The sequence below is a fragment of the Gobius niger genome (genome assembly GCF_951799975.1).
Source record: "Gobius niger genome assembly, chromosome: 1".
Lineage (NCBI taxonomy): Eukaryota > Metazoa > Chordata > Actinopteri > Gobiiformes > Gobiidae > Gobius > Gobius niger.
The window spans coordinates 70,651,385-70,668,696 of record NC_136852.1 but is presented as its reverse complement, the minus strand read 5'-3'; the positions used below and the strand labels follow the sequence as shown (position 1 = coordinate 70,668,696).

Here is a 17,312-nt window from a genome sequence, read left to right as displayed (position 1 = left end):
CGCTAAGCATTATGGGATTAGCAGCAATTGCGAAATTAATGGAGATTTTAAAAGTTATTATTATACGGCTCTTCACAACGTAAGTAGAACGCTCCATTGATTTGAATGAGATTTCCCAATGTTCTACCGGTCATTATTTTCTGATAAAGGACCTCTAAAAAAAATAATGACCGCTGCCAATGGCAACGGAGTTCGTGCTTTCATATCTCTCCGAGCGTACATAGCAGCGACACTATCTCTGTCCCCGTGACTGTGAGAGAAGTTCGGGGAATCGCTCGTGAAGTTAGCGTGAGTCTGACTTTCAACTTACCCAGAGATTCGCCACCATTCCTCCAACTGCACCTTCAACTAAGTAGCTAGGCTAGCTACTAGCCTTGCTGCTACTAGCCAAGCCAAACGTTGCCAAGCAACGCGCAAACTTTTGGGAACTATTTGCCGCGGAAGTCATTAAATAAATCTTTCAGCCTTCATAAAAGTGTATTAAGTTTATGTTGTGTGTGTTCAGTTGGAAAATAAGTACCTTCAGGGCGAAACAAGACCGGTTCGCCCTGTCGGTACTTATTTTCCCGATAATGACCAGCGTTCTACACATTATCCATCCATCCATCCATCCATCCATCTTCTTCCACTTTTCCGTTTCCGGGATGTGGGGGCAGCTGTTGGAGTTGCCCAAATCACATTGCACCAGCCCCTTATGGCTCCTCTTGCAGGTGGTGGGTCCACAGAAGGACGGCCTCATGATTAACCGGGCCTGTTTGTCTCTCATTAGGGGCTTCTGAACCGCTCTTTGTCTGACCCGTCACCTCGGACCTGTTTGCCATGGGAGACCCTACCAGGGGCACGAAGCCCCCGACAACAGAGCTCCCAGAATCATTCGGAAGCTCAAACCCTTCCACCACGTTAAGGTGGCGGTTCCAGGAGGGGTCTATACATTATCCCTTACATGTAATTACTTATTGTTCACATTAAAACACTTGGACACCACAGTGAGTTAGACGTATTTACTCAGCTGACGTTGTTGTTCCGCGGCTATTATCTCCACTTTTTATACTGTTTTAAGCTAATGTTAGTCAATGGAACTCCACCCGTCTCACCCGCAAAGCCGTCAAAATCGCCAGGGACCCTTCGCAAGGTTATGCCTTCGGGGAGGAGACTGCGGAATCTACGGGTCGGTTCCAGTCGACTGAGGAACAGCTTCGTACACAGGGCCATCGGGAAGCTGAACTGAACTCCCCCCCCCTCCACAATCAAGGATGAGAGAAACATTATTTCAATCACATGGTTTGACAAATAAAAAAATCTTGAATCTTGGCACAGCTGCAAAGATGGCGGATCTCCACGGTAACTGTGGAATTTCTCGAACTCTATAGGGTCTAGCAACAACAAGAGTGGAGCTAAATCTGCTTTCTGAGACACAAATATTTCTGACATTGTACCAAACACTCTACAGTACATACCCTGACCCTGTGTTTGCTCAGTTGCATTTGTGTAAAACTGCCCCTTGCAAGGCCGTGGGAACCCAGGGTGCTGAGGGCGCTACAGCACCCCCTGGTGGATCGTCTATGCATTACAGGCAATATTAAAGAAATAGGAAATAAGCAAAGAAATAGCGTTTTGGGGGGCAATCTTGTCTCTCAGCACCCCCTAGCCAAAATATCTTCCCACGGCCCTGGCCCCTTGCACGGGAATTGAACCCTGGACCTGCTCGCTGTGAGGTGAGAGTACACAGTCTCGAGTGCACGTCGGGGCATGGCTGTGCTCATGTGTGAGTGTGAGTGGGGAGGGCTGGCTGGGTGTGCGTCTGCTGAGTAATTTGGCAAGTGGCACACAGATACAGATCTCTGCAGCTTGTTGTTGTTGTTCTGGGGGAGGGAAGGCAATTTATTTTGGGGAGCGCTCAACTCTCGGCAAATAATGTCTAAATTTGAGACGCGTTTTTCAAAGGGCCTCGAATAAACCTTTGAGGAACAACTATATTTAATTTGTTTATGGATTTTTTTGCTGCTCTTTCTTTTAATGAGACACGCGAGACGTATCCACGAGACACATGTAAACACGCTATGAGATAATTTTAACTTATTGTCCCGAAGTTACACAAGCACTTCAGCTTTCTAACCAGAACCACCACAAATCCGACATAAAACTGGGATGCGTTGGCTAAAAAAGTCCATTGTTCTTCTCACTGACATTTTTGCTCTTGCATTGTATATACATAAAATATCACTTACTTTCAAAACCAGTTGGAATTTCAAAAAGTACTGCCACCTACACTTAAAGGAACAGGCCACCGTTTTTCCATACTGAGATATGTTCTTACCTGAGCTTAGACGGGTTGACCTGTCTGGTCTTTGTGCCCGTGGAAGAGCGTGGTAGCTTCCAGCTTCACCCCCGTTTGGAGCCATAGGAACACATTGGGAGAAGCCAAACAACATCTTTGGTTGTTTTGTGTGACTGAGGGCACGCACAAAGACTAGACAGGTACGCATCAACTCGTCTAAGCTCATGTAAGAACATATCTCAGTATGGAAAAACGGTGGCCTGTTCCTTTAAGCCTATTCCTATCTGCATTGAAAACCTACTGGCCATAATGGAGACTTTAAGATGGTCATTTCCCATTGTAATAGTCAGCTGTTGTCTTCGGTTTTGATTGTTTGCATCTCTCTGGCTTTCATTTTGTGGGGACGACAGGGAGCATTAAGCTACTATTAGTGGAACTTTGACATCAATGTATGTGCAGGGGTTTCTGTAATTTGACCTCGGACTTGGATTAGTTATTATTTCCACATGTAAAATTGCATGTCCGTAATCAAACAGGGCTGAAAAGAACAGAAAACGTCTGAGCAGATCAGATGAGTTCTTTAGAGGAAGGAGGTGACTTTATCTGTATGTCCCGAGTGGTCGTGCCAGATTTATTGCCAGCTCTGTTTTTAAAGGAACAGGCCACCGTTTTTCCATACTGAGATATGTTCTTACCTGAGCTTAGATGAGTTGATGTGTACCTGTCTGGTCTTCATACGCGTGCGCTCAAGTAAGAAGACCAAAGTTGTTGTTAGCATTTAGCCTCTCCTCCTCTCCTCTATGGGGCCAAATGGGGGTGAAGTTAGAAGCGACCAAGCTCTTCCACGTTTTCCCTATTTAAATATGGTTGACTGGTTGACTATGGTTTTTGACTGAGCGCACACGTAAAGACCAGACAGGTACACATCAACTCGTCTAAACTCAGGTAAGATATCTCATTATGGAAAAACGGTGGCCTGTTCCTTTAACAGGAGTCAGCAGGTGGTTTGAAAAGTGGTTTGGTCTCTTGGATGTAATGTTAATAAGAGATAATTCTCAGCATGGGAAATATCATTACCGGTATATGGGTAATGATCCGATGTGTCTCACTTTTCATATCTTTTTTGTAAGTTTTGGCTCTGCTGCATTTATCAATGGTTTTCTTAAGGAGGAAGGGCATTTTGTTAATATCATCAAACATAAGGCTATTTACTTGATGTATACGTTATTTTAAAGGGATATTTCAGGATTTTTGACATAGGGCCTCATTTCCTTGTTATCCAGAGTGTTGCTGATTTCTGGGGATATTTTGTTTTGTAATTCATGCAGTTCGTGGGGAAGAGTTTCGTGGTGCTAGGCTAGTGCAAGGCTAGCGCATTTCTATGGTATCAGCTAGCCTGCATTAAAAACAGCCTGACCCGCTCCACAGTGCACCTGAGGCAAATCACTTATAACACCAGACTAAAATGTCTGTGTCGATAGAATAATTTTTGGAATATAACTGACCTGCATCACATAAATGATCACATTTTGAGGGACTATCTTCTCGGAGATCACTCCGCCGCTGCGTAGCTTATAAAACCACGAAGCCGATGCTGCTCAAATATATGGTATTTTAAATGCAAAATGGTTAAAATATCTCCAGAAATCAGCAACACTCTGGATAACTAGGAAATGAGGCCCTATGTCAAAAATCCTGAAATATCCCTTTAAGTTTAAGTCAGGGGTATAAAGTAAAAGCCTGAATGAAGCTTAATGCTGGGCCTTTAAGCATCTCTTTGCTGTTTTTATTGAGTAAAAACATCTCACAGTTTGAGACCCCTGGACGTTATCAAAACAGTTAACCCCACACGCCTATATTGTCCATATAATCAGCGCTGGCATGTGGGAAACCATTAGCCAGCTTTATGTTACGCTTGTGAAAGTCTGCGCCTGTCTATTTAAGGTGACTGTGTGTTGTTTGCTCAGCTGCTGCCCATTCTAAAGAACCGATAAGAGCGGAGGTACATATCTGCGATCTTCACGGTATGACGGCTAAACCCCAGCGCTGAGCAGACGCATGCCCCTATAAGGCTGCCCCCAAACAGAACACAAGAGGCCTGAACAAACAGCAAACGGCTTTATCTGTGGACTGTAAGAGTACGGGCTATTACTCCAGACCATAAAGATAACTTCAAAACAAAATGAGGCTTTCACTGGATTGGGTTCGTTCACTTCATTGAACTTCATTCTGAAACGAACGACACGGACATCGCGCTTCAGTTCTCAAAGAAACCGTCCCGAAAAGATTCTCTCCCTTTGCGTATCGTATGTTTTTTATTTAGACAAGGACAGAGCACAATTTAACCAAAAGGAAAGATGCGTTGTACCAGGTTAGAGAAAAAATGCTAATTTCCACCTGTAGTGCCTGGGCAGAGGGACCACATATCAGGACAAAAACTGAATTTAAATGTAGATGAATATTCCAGACCATGGATTTTTACATCATTATGGATTTAATTTAAATACGTTTGAAACATTAGAACATGTTCTACCAGTCCTTTTTCCTGGCGTCGTTGCAGATCATGAGTGCAAGTTTGATTTTCTAGAAGCCATTTTTTAGTCAAATGCGCAAATCTTTTCAGTTCAGTTCAGTTCAGTTTATTATGAATATACAGTAAAAACATTTACACATTCGTTCATGGAATAATGCATATTCATAAACCCTTGAAGCTACAGTTTGCTTATATATGGGGCCCAAGATAAGACACAATATTAAAAAACACAAACATACATTAACACATATTTTACCTATACCTATTTCCAACCTAACTAACCTAACCTACTCTAATCTAAAACTACCTTACCTTACTTATACTACCTTAGGAATGTATCAATTTAAAAAGGGTACACACTATATGCTCACACACATTAGAACATATTACCATCAGACACAAGCTACTTTAGTCTTTTTTTTTAGAGGTCCAGCTAGGGTTTATTGTATTTTCCTAGAAGCTCGATTTTTAATTTCTTTTAAAAAATGGCCAAAGATGTTGCAGTTTTAATGTCAGTGTTCAGTTTGTTCCAAATTTCTGGGCCTTTACACGCCACACTAAGACTTGTACACTTGCATGTTGTACATGCAATAATGTCTGTTGCCGTGTGTTCCACTGACCCAGTGCGATTACAGAGAAGGCAGATTAGCAAAGGCAGTTTTACATTTTGGGATGCTGGGATCTAGAAGTAGATCGAGTAGTCATTTTATCAGTACATAAAGTTATACATTTTCTCAGAGGGGGTGCAGTGTAAAAAGTAAGCAAACATGAGGGTAGATTAATAGGTTTTTAAAATTCAGAATTCCATTAGGGCTGTGCAATTAATCGAAATTCGATTACGATTTCGATTATTTATTTATTTATTTATTTTTTTTCATTTAATTTTTTTTATTTATGTAATATTTTTCTTTTTTTTTTGCAAAGCAGACTTGCATTATTTCATGGTGCTGAGATTATTTTCCCTTCGCATTTCACGTGCCATGACTCATTTGCCTGACGCTGGCGCTGTGTGATGATGTCATCAGGCCGCGCTCCTCAGTTTGCTCCTTAATCAAGGCAAACTTTGAAATCATTTGTACTTTTATGACTATTCAGAAAACAGAAAATATTCAGCATAGTTTTTTTTAAATTAATAAATATATAAATAAAATAAATACTTTTTTTTAAAGGCAACAAATAATCGTTTGAATAATCGTGATTTCAATTATGACAGAAATAATCGTGAAGAATATTTTTTCAATAATCGAGCAGCCCTAAATTCCATATATATATAATGATTCAAGAGGCCCCAGAACCGTTTTACAGCCCTGTGACCAACTCCACATACAATACATAAAATGTGACAAGATCATAGAGTTCAGGTACAAATGGGATGCCTCCGTGGAAAGAGACCCCTGTATGTATCTGAAGTTGGACAGAGGGGAGGTCGTTGATGTAAATACTAAAAAGCAGAGGTCCCAAGATGGAGCCTTGCGGCACTCCCGTGGTGTTTAGGTGGAGAAAGGGTGTTTTTTATTCTCACACACTGTTTTCTGCCACTGAGAAAAAAATGATCCAGTTTATTGTCTGATTAGAGAGTTGATGGTGTCTCATTTTGTTAAGACAAAGACAAAGTCAAAGAATTGCAAACTGCAGATCGAATTTGGCAATAGGTAAATCTGGTACAAAGCATGTTTTCTTTCAGATTAATGTATTTTGTGCAATGAGCTAATAAACTGTACTTGTAATGTGCTGAGGTAAACATTGATTAAAAAGTAGAGATGGATACTAATACTACTAAAGATACTAATAGGCTTTTTTGTCCTTCTCGGTAAGATGGTCCAAGGAAATGTGTGTGATAGATTAAGGAAAATATCTCCCCTGAGGATAGAGGATGAGATGTGTGTCTTCCTTTGGTTAATTTTAGACATTTCCTCGCGCTGCATCATCCACTTTGATTAGATTGAAGTTGGGCTCATGTACCGCTATCATTGCCGCCTATGACTCATGAGAAAGTTTGACAAGTAAACATAGCAAAGGCGCTTCAAAGTTCAGGGTAAAGTATTAATATACAGTTGACAAGTAATATATACAGTATGTTTAGAATGTGTACAATTGAATAGATCCGCGCTGACTCGTGCCTTGGCCTCGCACTGACTTCAATGAGAAAATCAAGGGCAGGTTCCTGACGCTCCTTACACTGAATTGGTCGTTATTGTAGTTGATGTAGTTGCTTCATCGCTTTCTGTCCTTGCTCTTTGATGCTTTCTTGTCGTGTTTTCATCACGTTTTTTGTCACTTTTTTATCGTGTTTTTGTTGCTCTTCTGGGATGTTTTTGTGGCTCTTTTGTGCTTCTTCATCACGTTTTTTAGTCGTATTTTCTTGGTTCAGGTGGGGGTTAAGAGGTTGAATTGAGCAACAGTATTGTAGGAAGGACTCCTCAACTGGCTCTCCGCAAGGCAGTGTACTGTCTCCGCTCCTGTATATACTGTACACTGATCTGTGCTGCCGTAGTAGCGAACAATCCTCGAGTATGCAGATGACGCCGCGCTGACTCACTCTCTGCTAGGGATTCACTGATACCACTTTTTTTAAAACCGATACGAGTACTTTGAGTTAAGTACTTGCTGTTGCCGAATACCGATACGAGTAGAAGGCATTTTCTTCAACATACTGACTTTTTCACAGCAGATTTGTTGGTAATTTGTTCATTTACTTATTTACATTTCCTTGCGTAAAGTAGACTATACTTTTAAGAGAAGTTATATCAGACTTTATCAGATGCCCTTTTATTCTTTATTGTTTTTATTCAATATTTATTTTTATTTTTTTATTACACTGTCCATCATAGACAGAACAGCTCATGTCCTAAAGCTCCTCAATGTCTGTGCTTTATTCATTTATGTGTTTTTATTCAACAATAGTGTTGAGATGTTAGTTATTACTGCAGCTAAATGGTCTCTTTCCGCCTTTACTTCAGCTCTGTGTAGATTTTCTCGTGTGTTTATAGTAACTTATCCAGTAGCTACAGCATTTTCAATGTTTTGCTCCAGCTCATTTCGCTCAATATAAACATGCTGTATCTTTTTACTTTGGATTTTCTGAGGACTTTTTAGTCGCTGGGTGAGTTTTACAGATGAATAAACCCCTGGGCATAAAACGGCGTAAGAATCGCCAGAACTGTTAGCCGCGAGTTAGCTGATAGTTAGCAACATTAGCCTGTATCTTGTAAACACTGCAGAATCCACGCTGCAGCACAAACAACATTTAGCTCTGGTTAAATCCAGCACAGACTCTGATTTAAGGAGTGTCGTCTGTAATAAAGTCAGCTCTATGTGGAATATTGGATTTACACTAAACAATTCTCCAGTTTGTTGCTATTTTCTCTCCGCAGTGGAGCTGCGTCCTGTAGGAGCACCGGCCACACGTCAAGTAGTATCAGTTTCTGGTATCGGGGCATCGTTAATGAGTACGAGTATGAGCACAAGCATGTGGTATCGGCCTGATGCCCAATACTGGTATCAGTGCATCCCTACTCTCTGGCAATTAACTTTACCGTTTGTGGTACAAATAAAGTTACCTTGATGAGGGCGAGTCAGCTTCTAAATAGATATTTCTTCATTCATCAGGAGTTTTATTTCACAAACTCAATGCCCCTCACATGCTCTCATCGAGGTCCTCTGGGATCTGCAGCCCAGCGGACAGGAGCCGGGCGGACTAAAAGCCGGTGTAGTATCCACTGGAACGGAGCAGAACATGTAGTTATCCTCCGGTTCAAGGGTGCACACTCATCGCACCGCTGCTTCCCTAATGAAGATATTTACAACCAATAAACAGTGTATTTATTCACAATTTTCTCCTAATTCAAACCTGCTTTTTCTCCCTTCTACCTTTCCAACAAACAGGTGTCAAAATGGCCACATGTGCCGCATCCGCTGACGGCACTTGCCCCAGCTCGCTGCAGGTTAACTACCTCTGTGCCTCTGTTAAACGTGCCATAAACACATGAAGAAAAAAAAAGAAACTGTGGCGCCTTCATGCTTATCTCCGAGCGTGTAGCTGGGGGCCAAACGCTGAAAAGCAGCTTAAGAAAATCCACGCCGCTCCCTCCCTTACTCACTTTGAAGTCACGACGATGACATTTCTCCCGCTCGCTCCTGTAATTAGTTCTCGGGGAGGATGAAAATTGTGCTGCATAATTTCATTATCTGTGGGAAATTTGCTGGCAGTATTGGTTATTTATCCGCCGGAGTTGCCCGCCCACCTCTCCGCGCTGCCATCCCTCTCATGTCGCTGCCAGCGCGTCGCTTAAAACGCTCGCTCGCTTCGAAAAATGTAATTATTTTAGCCGCAAACAAACTGGAAATAAAATGCTCGATTTAATGACACTGTTATTTTTTCAGGGAGCGATTTTTCCCGCACATTTCCGTTGTTGTTTTGGGAATTGTTGTTTTTTTTGTCGCTGTGTCTGTTCCATTGACCACACTTGTCTCATTTTTTTTTGCCACCTCTCATTGCGTGGTGAAGGTCCGTAAATCGCTACTGGATCAGTTCAAAGATGCTAAACGCTTTCAGAAGCAAGCAGTGGCCAAACTTTGCCGCTTTACTCGTCTCCTTTATTCCCACTTCCTCCGTTTGCTTCTTCTGGAAAAAAATTCTCTCTCTCTAATTTGTCATTCCGAGCACACAAGCAGCTGCCATAAATTATTGATCGCCGGCGGAAGCATGATCGGCACAGAAGCGACCCACCGGGAAAGAACCCGGGCCAAGAAAACACAGAGAAACAAACCCTGGTCAACAAAACTACCCCCCCGCCATTGTTTCTTATCTGCCCCATATGCTTCCACTTCCTGGAGTAGTGTTTGTCTATAGCCTTGGTTCTCAGAAGAGGATACATGGAAAATTCCAACAAGTTACCTGAAATCTCAAAAAAAAAAAAAGGTCTATGTTTCTAGTGTAGTCTAGTGCGCTCCAATCTGTATTTCCTTAATCAAATTGTGGCAGGTCTATGCATCAGCTCATGTGTTTCTTATTTATTTATTTATCGATGTCCCCCATGGAACACATCCTGCAGCTGGACAGTCATCTCTCCAGTGCAATGTCAACATCCCCCACCAAGGCCAAGCCACGGGTGAAAGGACTTGATCAAGGTCTGACGCCGGGCTCGAACAACATAAACTATCTGAAGGTCTCAGTGAAGAGCCTCATACTGCGCATGACACGAAACGGCTCCTCCATAACCTACCCCCCTCCCTCTGAGTCTGCCTCAACTCTATCTATCTATCTATCTATCTATCTATCTATCTATCTATCTATCTATCTATCTATCTATCTATCTATCTATCTATCTATCTATCTATCTATCTATCTATCTATCTATCCATCCATCCATCCATCCATCCATCCATCCATCCATCCATCCATCCATCCATCCATCCATCCATCCATCCATCCATCCATCCATCCATCCATCCATCCATCCATCCATCCATCCATCCATCCATCCATCCATCCATCCATCCATCCATCCATCCATCCATCCATCCATCCATCCATCCATCCATCCATCCATCCATCCATCCATCTTGGCTTTCAAATGAGGTATCACACTGGCATATAGGCCGTCACTACACTTCGAGATTTGGATATGCAAAATTGCTAACCCTAACCCTAAGCGCTCAAAGGAACAGGCCACCAGTCTGGTCTTTGTGCGTGCCTGTGGAAGAGCTTGGTCGCTTCCAACTTCACCCCCCCCGTGAGGAGCCATAGGAATACATTGGGAGAGGCCAAATGCTAACAACATCTTTGTGTGACTGAGGGCACACACAAAGACCAGACAGGTACTTATTAACGTGTCTAAGCTCAGGCAAGAACATACCTCGGTATATAAACATGGTGGCCTGTTCCTTTAGGTTTAGGGTCAGGGGTTAGAGTAATGTTTAGGGTTAGGAGCAGCAAATGTGATCCTGTCAATACGCTTTGAGTTTTGGACATGCAAAATTGATAACCCGGCAGATAACACGTTAAGGAGATCACGCCTATATGGGTTTAGCAGTATTCCATCAGGCCATTTCAGAGAGTACCATTAGTCTGAAATCTCTCTAACCCAGTTGTGTTGTGGATGATAGAGCCATGTACAACCACTTGCCCTAACCTTAAGGTCAGTGAACTCTTGCCTAGACCTGATTTTATTTTTCAACCACTACTCAATGGACATTTTTGGGCTAATGAGACGTCGGGCTAATGGGCCGACACTGTGAAAACTGCACAACAGAAACTAGGCGTGACCATCATCAGAAAACCATCACTGTTGTAATTCCTCTTCGCTATCTTGTCTTTGTTTTTATTTTGCCCCACCTTGCTCACAGTCAATAGAGTCACAAAGCCACAGTGGACTTTACAATACGACCTCAAACCTTTGCGATCTCTCAGCCCTAATGACATTCAGTTTTTGTTGGAGCCTCTGCAGAGGAAGTTGCCCAGCCTAACGGCACCGCTCGTAAAAGTCCCGGGGTCGATAATGGATGACTGTAGCCGAGCCGTGTCCGGTGGATTAATGTGCTGCTGTAAATATGTACGAGTGAAGCGTGTACGCGTCAGGCAGAAATACAGGCTAATCTATGAGGAGCGTGTCGGCCGTGTTCTGCCCATGTCTTAGATCAGCTCCACCGGTTTACTCACCTTACTCTGAATGCAAGTGTTAGTCTTTTATGTAGAGTTTGGAAAAGGGTTTGTTTTGCAGTTTGAATTGTGACAATGAGAAAATGTGTCATTGGGCTTTAACCCCTTACCTCCCAACTGAACCGAGCACATTTTCTCCAGTTTGGCTTTACCCCAGTCCAAAAGCTTCTGGAAAAAAGCTGTGAAAATAGCAATAAAACTGAGACGAAAACAATGATGGAAATGTGACAAAAAAGTGAGAAAACATTGACAAAAAAGTGACGAAAAATTGATGAAAAAGTGGCAAAAATGTCACAATAAATTGACAAAAAATTGAAGAAAAAATGAAAAAAAAATGTGACAAAAAAGTGACAAAAAAATGACCAAAATGTGACAAAATGTGACAAAAAAATTACAAAAATTTGATAAAAAATGGACAATAAAATGACAAAAATGTGACAAAAATGTGATAAAAAAATTACAAATATGTGATAAAAATTTGAAAAAAAATTACAAACATTTTAAGAAAAAATGACAAAAATGTGACAAAAAATGACAAAAAATATGACTAAAAAGTTACAAAATTAGTTGAACACCCAACAAAAAAAATTATGGAAAAAAAATCTGATGACGTGAGGAAAAAGATCCCCTCGGTTCAGGCGGGAGTTAAGAGGTTAAAGGGATATTTCAGGATTTTTGACATAGGGCCTCATTTCCTAGTTATCCAGAGTGTTGCTAATTTCTGGAGATATTTTTTTTTGTAATTTATGCAGTTCTTCTGTTTGGAGAGTTACGTGGCGCTAGGCTAATGCAAGGCTAGCGCATTTCTGTGGTATCAGCTAGCCTGCATTAAAAACAGTCTGACCCGCTCCACAGTGCACCTGAGGCAAATCACTTATATTACCAGACTAACCATATAAATGTCTGTGTTGCATTTAAAATACCTTATCTTTGAGCAGCATCAGCTTCGTGGTTGTATAAGCTACACAGCGAGTGATCTGGTAGAAAATAGTCCCTCAAAATGCGATCATTCATGTGATGCAAGGTCAGTTCAACCTTCAACCTTATGCAAGTGCACACACAAGAATGTTCTGAACTAATTACTTTGCCGTTTGTTGATTTAATTCGCTACTAAGGCAATTCCTCAGTCTGGAATTGCAGCATATATCTCATAGTTAAAGCCTAAATATACATTAAAAACGATTGTGCCGTGAGCAGTAGTTTAAGTTGTGTAAGTCTGAAAGGAGGGGTAGGGCCTTAAAAGTTATAACTAACTTCTTCCTACTCCCTTTGCGCAGCACTAATACCTCTTATGTCGTGAAAAATTCTGTATGTTGTATGTATACTATACCTGTATGCATCTGTTGCTCAAATAAACTAAACTAAACAGTTATATTCCAAAAATGATTCTATCGACACAGACATTTATATGGTTAGTCTGGCGTTATAAGTGATTTGCCTCAGGTGCTCTGTGGAGCGGGTCAGACTGTTTTTAATGCAGGCTAGCTGATACCATAGAAATGCACTAGCCTTGCACTAGCCTAGCACCACGGAACTCTTCAAATATAAGAACTGCATGAATTACAAAAAAAATATCTCCAGAAATCAGCAACAGTCTGGATAACAAGGAAATAAGGCCCTATCTCAAAAATCCTGAAATATCCCTTTAAAAGGGAAAATTTGTATTCGTTGTTTTGGTCTACACTAAGCGCCAGTTCTCGCCTCCCTCTCCTCTCATATAAAATGTTCCATGCTTAACTCGATCTTCCCCTCTTGTGTTTCTCCTCCACAGTGAGAGACGACGACGACTTCCTGAGTCTGAGCGAGCTCCCCGAGACGTTCCCCTCGGACCCCCCGGAGCCGCTGCCCCACTTCCTGTTCGAGCCGGAGGAGGGCTACATCGTGAAGAGCAAGTCCGTCAACCTGTACTGCAAGGCCACGCCCGCCACCCAGATCTACTTCAAGTGCAACAGCGAGTGGGTGCACCAGAAGGACCACGTGGTGGAGGAGAGGGTGGACGACAACTCAGGTGCGGAAAACACCGTGTCAGACGAGGTTTCCAGCCACGCGAGTGATATCTGAGAATCCAGTTTGTCCAGCAGATGTTTGAGTGTCCTGGCTGTGCATGTAAACGCTGTTAACCTGATTTCAGTACCCTGGACAAGGCGGTGTCCAGTTTGGGATACTGTCACTTGGGTTGCAAAATTCTGGCTTCTTTCCAAATTGTCAATGTTGGAAATTTTCCATGAGAATTAACGAGAATTAATGGGAATAATAATTGATGGTTGCTTCTTTACAGACATATAACTACAGTCGTAGTAATTTTCTCCGGTCTTTTGAACACATGTCACATGTTTTTGAAAGGTCTTGGACATAATACAGTAAGAAAGCGTGTACTTTTAAGTATAGGGCTAGATGCAAGTTCGCCATTTTATACTCACGACTGCCACCTCAGGTCTTACGTGTAACTGCACCTTCTATATTAAGCTCGTGCATGACGGCACTTCAGACCTGAATTAACACCTTTTTTAGTGACAGTGCAGGATTTTAGAGGCAGTTGTGGTGAACAGGTCTGGGCTCATTCTACACATCAGGACATGGAGGAACATGTAGGGCAGGGGTCCTCAAACTTTTTTCTCTGGGGGCCACATTATCGTTCCTGACAGTGATGGGGGGCCGGGCCGGGTCGACTATAACATAGAATTGTATGACCCAAACCAAAAGGCCTCACTGTGAAGTAGAGATTACTCGCCTGGGACAATCATCACTACTATATCCACAAGATCAACACTTGATTCCAGGCACATATTTGTTTAGCTGTAGTGGTTTGCAAAAATAGTAATCAAGTCTTCACACTTTGTTTTAAGTTGAAATACCACAGGTATTCCATTTATTTTTATTTTTAAATAAAACATCATTGCATAATGTGACCAGAGTTCCCTTTGGTGCACCCCCTAGCCTGGCCCGTTTCTGTTGGCAGCTACAATACCTCACTATCATGTCACAAAAACTACAATGAAACATATCCTGAAGTAACTCTTTTGAATCAATGTTGTGTGTACATGGATGATCTGTAGTGTCCCGAATTGCAACAAAAATGGAACAACAGTATTATTTCTTTCTTTCATCTTTACTAATAAAGCGCTTTTCATACAAAGTGCAGCAATGTGCGTTGGATCAGGACCGAGAAGGCAGAGAGGAAGAGCGGTGGGAATCAACGCGTCAGCTGTTCAGAGCGGCGTGATCGCGGTGTGCGGAGGGAAAACGCACATCCCGAAAAATGTATTGATCATCTGAATTTGGACCAACATAACAACCCCTAGGCTAGTACATCAAAGAGAGACAAGTGAAACGGAAAGATAAAATCGTTATGTCAAGCAGCCTATGGTTTGAAATGCCTTCCCGAGCCCAGGCATTCGGATCAGAGGAATTATTATGCTTCAATAAACTTATGAAAACACGGTGCGGGCAAAATAAAGGACCCACTGGAAAACAAATATGTTTTAAGGGGAATTTATCATGACATGATCGCTGGACAGACAGACAGGTACTACACTCAAACCCACACGTAGGCTATTGAAATAAAATCCGGGAGAGGGAGAGAGGAAAGAGGTGAGACTTGCCTCAAGTGTCAGAGAAATGTAGGCAAACTATTCCACTGTCAAGCACAAACAGAATCAGGAAACTATTTTCATTCATATCTTAATCTGCTGAGCAGCAACAGTGCAGAGGTTTTTATTTCCCGACAGAATCGCGCAGCAGTGGCTCCGCCTGAAGTGAACACATGCGCGCGTCTGATTACAAGCCCAGCAACAGCGCAGTCCGTGTGGTTAGGTGTGTAGTTGGAGGCTAGCCTTTTGTGACTTTTGTTAGTTTTTTCGTTCATACGCTTGTTCTGGTGTATTATTTGTTCATTTTCCGGTTAAATTTCGTTCACAGCGTTGCTAGTTTGTGTTGTATTTAGTTGGAGTTAGTTGTTCTGCGTTTATTTCTGGTTAATATTCGTTTCTTCGTTTGGGCTGACTTTGCTCCACAGAATAAACATAAAAACACTACACTCACTGTGCACTCAATCTTCTGGGGATCCGTCGTAGAACTTGCTGCTCTTAAACCTCTTTATCCATGATTCTCACTCGTCTGGTCAGTCCTCAGCTCCAGTTGGCAAAACTTTATAATCCACAAACACAGGCCTGTCTTCACCTGCCCCGCGCCCACCGCCGCTTGTTTTACATGTTTAAAGTTGTAAATAAGCCTTAACTTCTCCATGGTGTAGCTGCTGTAACCACGCGCTGTTGTTTTGGTGCGAGGCAGCGGGCGAGATGCATTCAGGGACCGCGGGAAAGGCGCACTTCTTACTGTCCCTTTTTCCCCACAAACGCGGGGAAAATCGGGACAAATGTACAACAGTGGGGTTCTCCAGCGGGGGGGCAACAGGGGTGGCAGGGACTGGCTCCCAAACATCAGGAGGAACGACCGCAGGAGGAGGAAAAGCTGGCGGAAAAATGACGAAAAAATGCCATTCCGTGCCTATGTGTAAACCCAGCATAACTAATTTTATAACGAAATATATTTTTAATTAAACAACAACAAACAAACAAAAATACAAGCATGTTATTTGCCAAAAGCAATAAAAACAAATTATTAAAAAAAAAAAATTGACCAATTTTGGGAATGGCCTCATTGGGCCGGTTTACATGGTGGGGGGCAGAGGGGGTGGGGGGCCGGTCAAAGGGACGTGGCGGGCCGTAGTCGGCCCGCGGGCCGTAGTTTGAGGACCCCTGATGTAGGGGGAGGAAAATTCTTAGTTTTAACATTTTTAAACTGTGTAGTCCCTTTAAGTGCTAAATGATGCCTGACCGAAAGGGTTTAGGCTGAAGTCAAGACTTATAATACCTATACCCACTTAATACTGTGACACTATGACCAAAGATGGCACATAATACTGTTACTCTACCAACGATGGTAACACACATACACACAAATGTCAATTATGTTGTGTGTCCACGATTAAAGGGACTACACAGAGTTTAAATATGTTAAAATGAAGTATTTTCATCCCCCTACATGTTCCAGCCATGTGTAGAATGAGCTCAGACCTGTTCACCACAACTGCCTCTAAAATCCTGCACTCAAAGAGGTGTTAATTCGGGTCTGAAGTGCCGTCATGCAGGAGTCAAATATAGAAGCTGCAGTTAAACGTATGACCTGAGGTGGCAGTAGTGAGTATAAAAATGACCAACTTGCATCTAGTCCCTTTAACTTCTTATCTAACAATCTTCATTTAAGTGTTCTATACTTTAACTTGATTTTTTTTAGATGCATTAATAGTTTTGGAGCCCTAAAGTTGATTAGATAAACACCTCCTCTTTGTGTTAGTCCTCGCCATGAGTTTTTGTAGCATATCAATAGCATAAAAGAATCTGATTTAATAGTTTTGCACAAAAGAGATGAAAAGTCTCAAAGACATCATCTTTGCCGTGGGTTTGAAGAGCACAGTGTCCTCCATGGAGTCTGTTTGTAGTTGTCTTGTGTTTATTCACTAAGAGTGCGCAATATTACAATATTGTATTGTTTTAGATATTATTCTATAGTTTAGGTCTGTTTTTTTAATGCAGCTCTGTGCTCAGACTCAGAGACCAGCTCCAAACCAGAGCCCGATGTTCAGAATGAGTGACAAAAGCAACAGATTCTGGTCCATTGAGACAGACGACACTCAGCTTTACCTCCAGCCACACACTACGAAAAACTGAAGTCAAACATTTTAATATTTAGTATTTAATGAGATAATTTATTCATGTTTCTGTATCTCTCAGACGAGCATATAGTTTAAATTGAAAAGTCTGCTTGAGGCCATTTTACTT

General features: G+C 42.0%; 1 protein-coding gene and 1 long non-coding RNA gene across 3 annotated transcripts in view; one reads left to right on the top strand and one right to left on the bottom strand.

The window, feature by feature from the left end:
- Positions 1–17,312, bottom strand: part of LOC306960777 — a 590,186-nt gene that overhangs the window by 56,639 nt on the left and 516,235 nt on the right. The gene's annotated exons all lie outside the window — the stretch shown is intronic.
- The window catches only part of LOC306959830 (netrin receptor UNC5C-like), a 529,449-nt gene that overhangs the window by 269,183 nt on the left and 242,954 nt on the right, over positions 1–17,312 (top strand). For both annotated transcript variants that reach the window (XM_079552054.1, XM_079552055.1), the window contains exon 2: positions 13,244–13,480. In XM_079552054.1, coding sequence (XP_079408180.1) covers positions 13,244–13,480 — 237 coding nt within the window. The remainder of the gene's footprint in view (positions 1–13,243; positions 13,481–17,312) is intronic.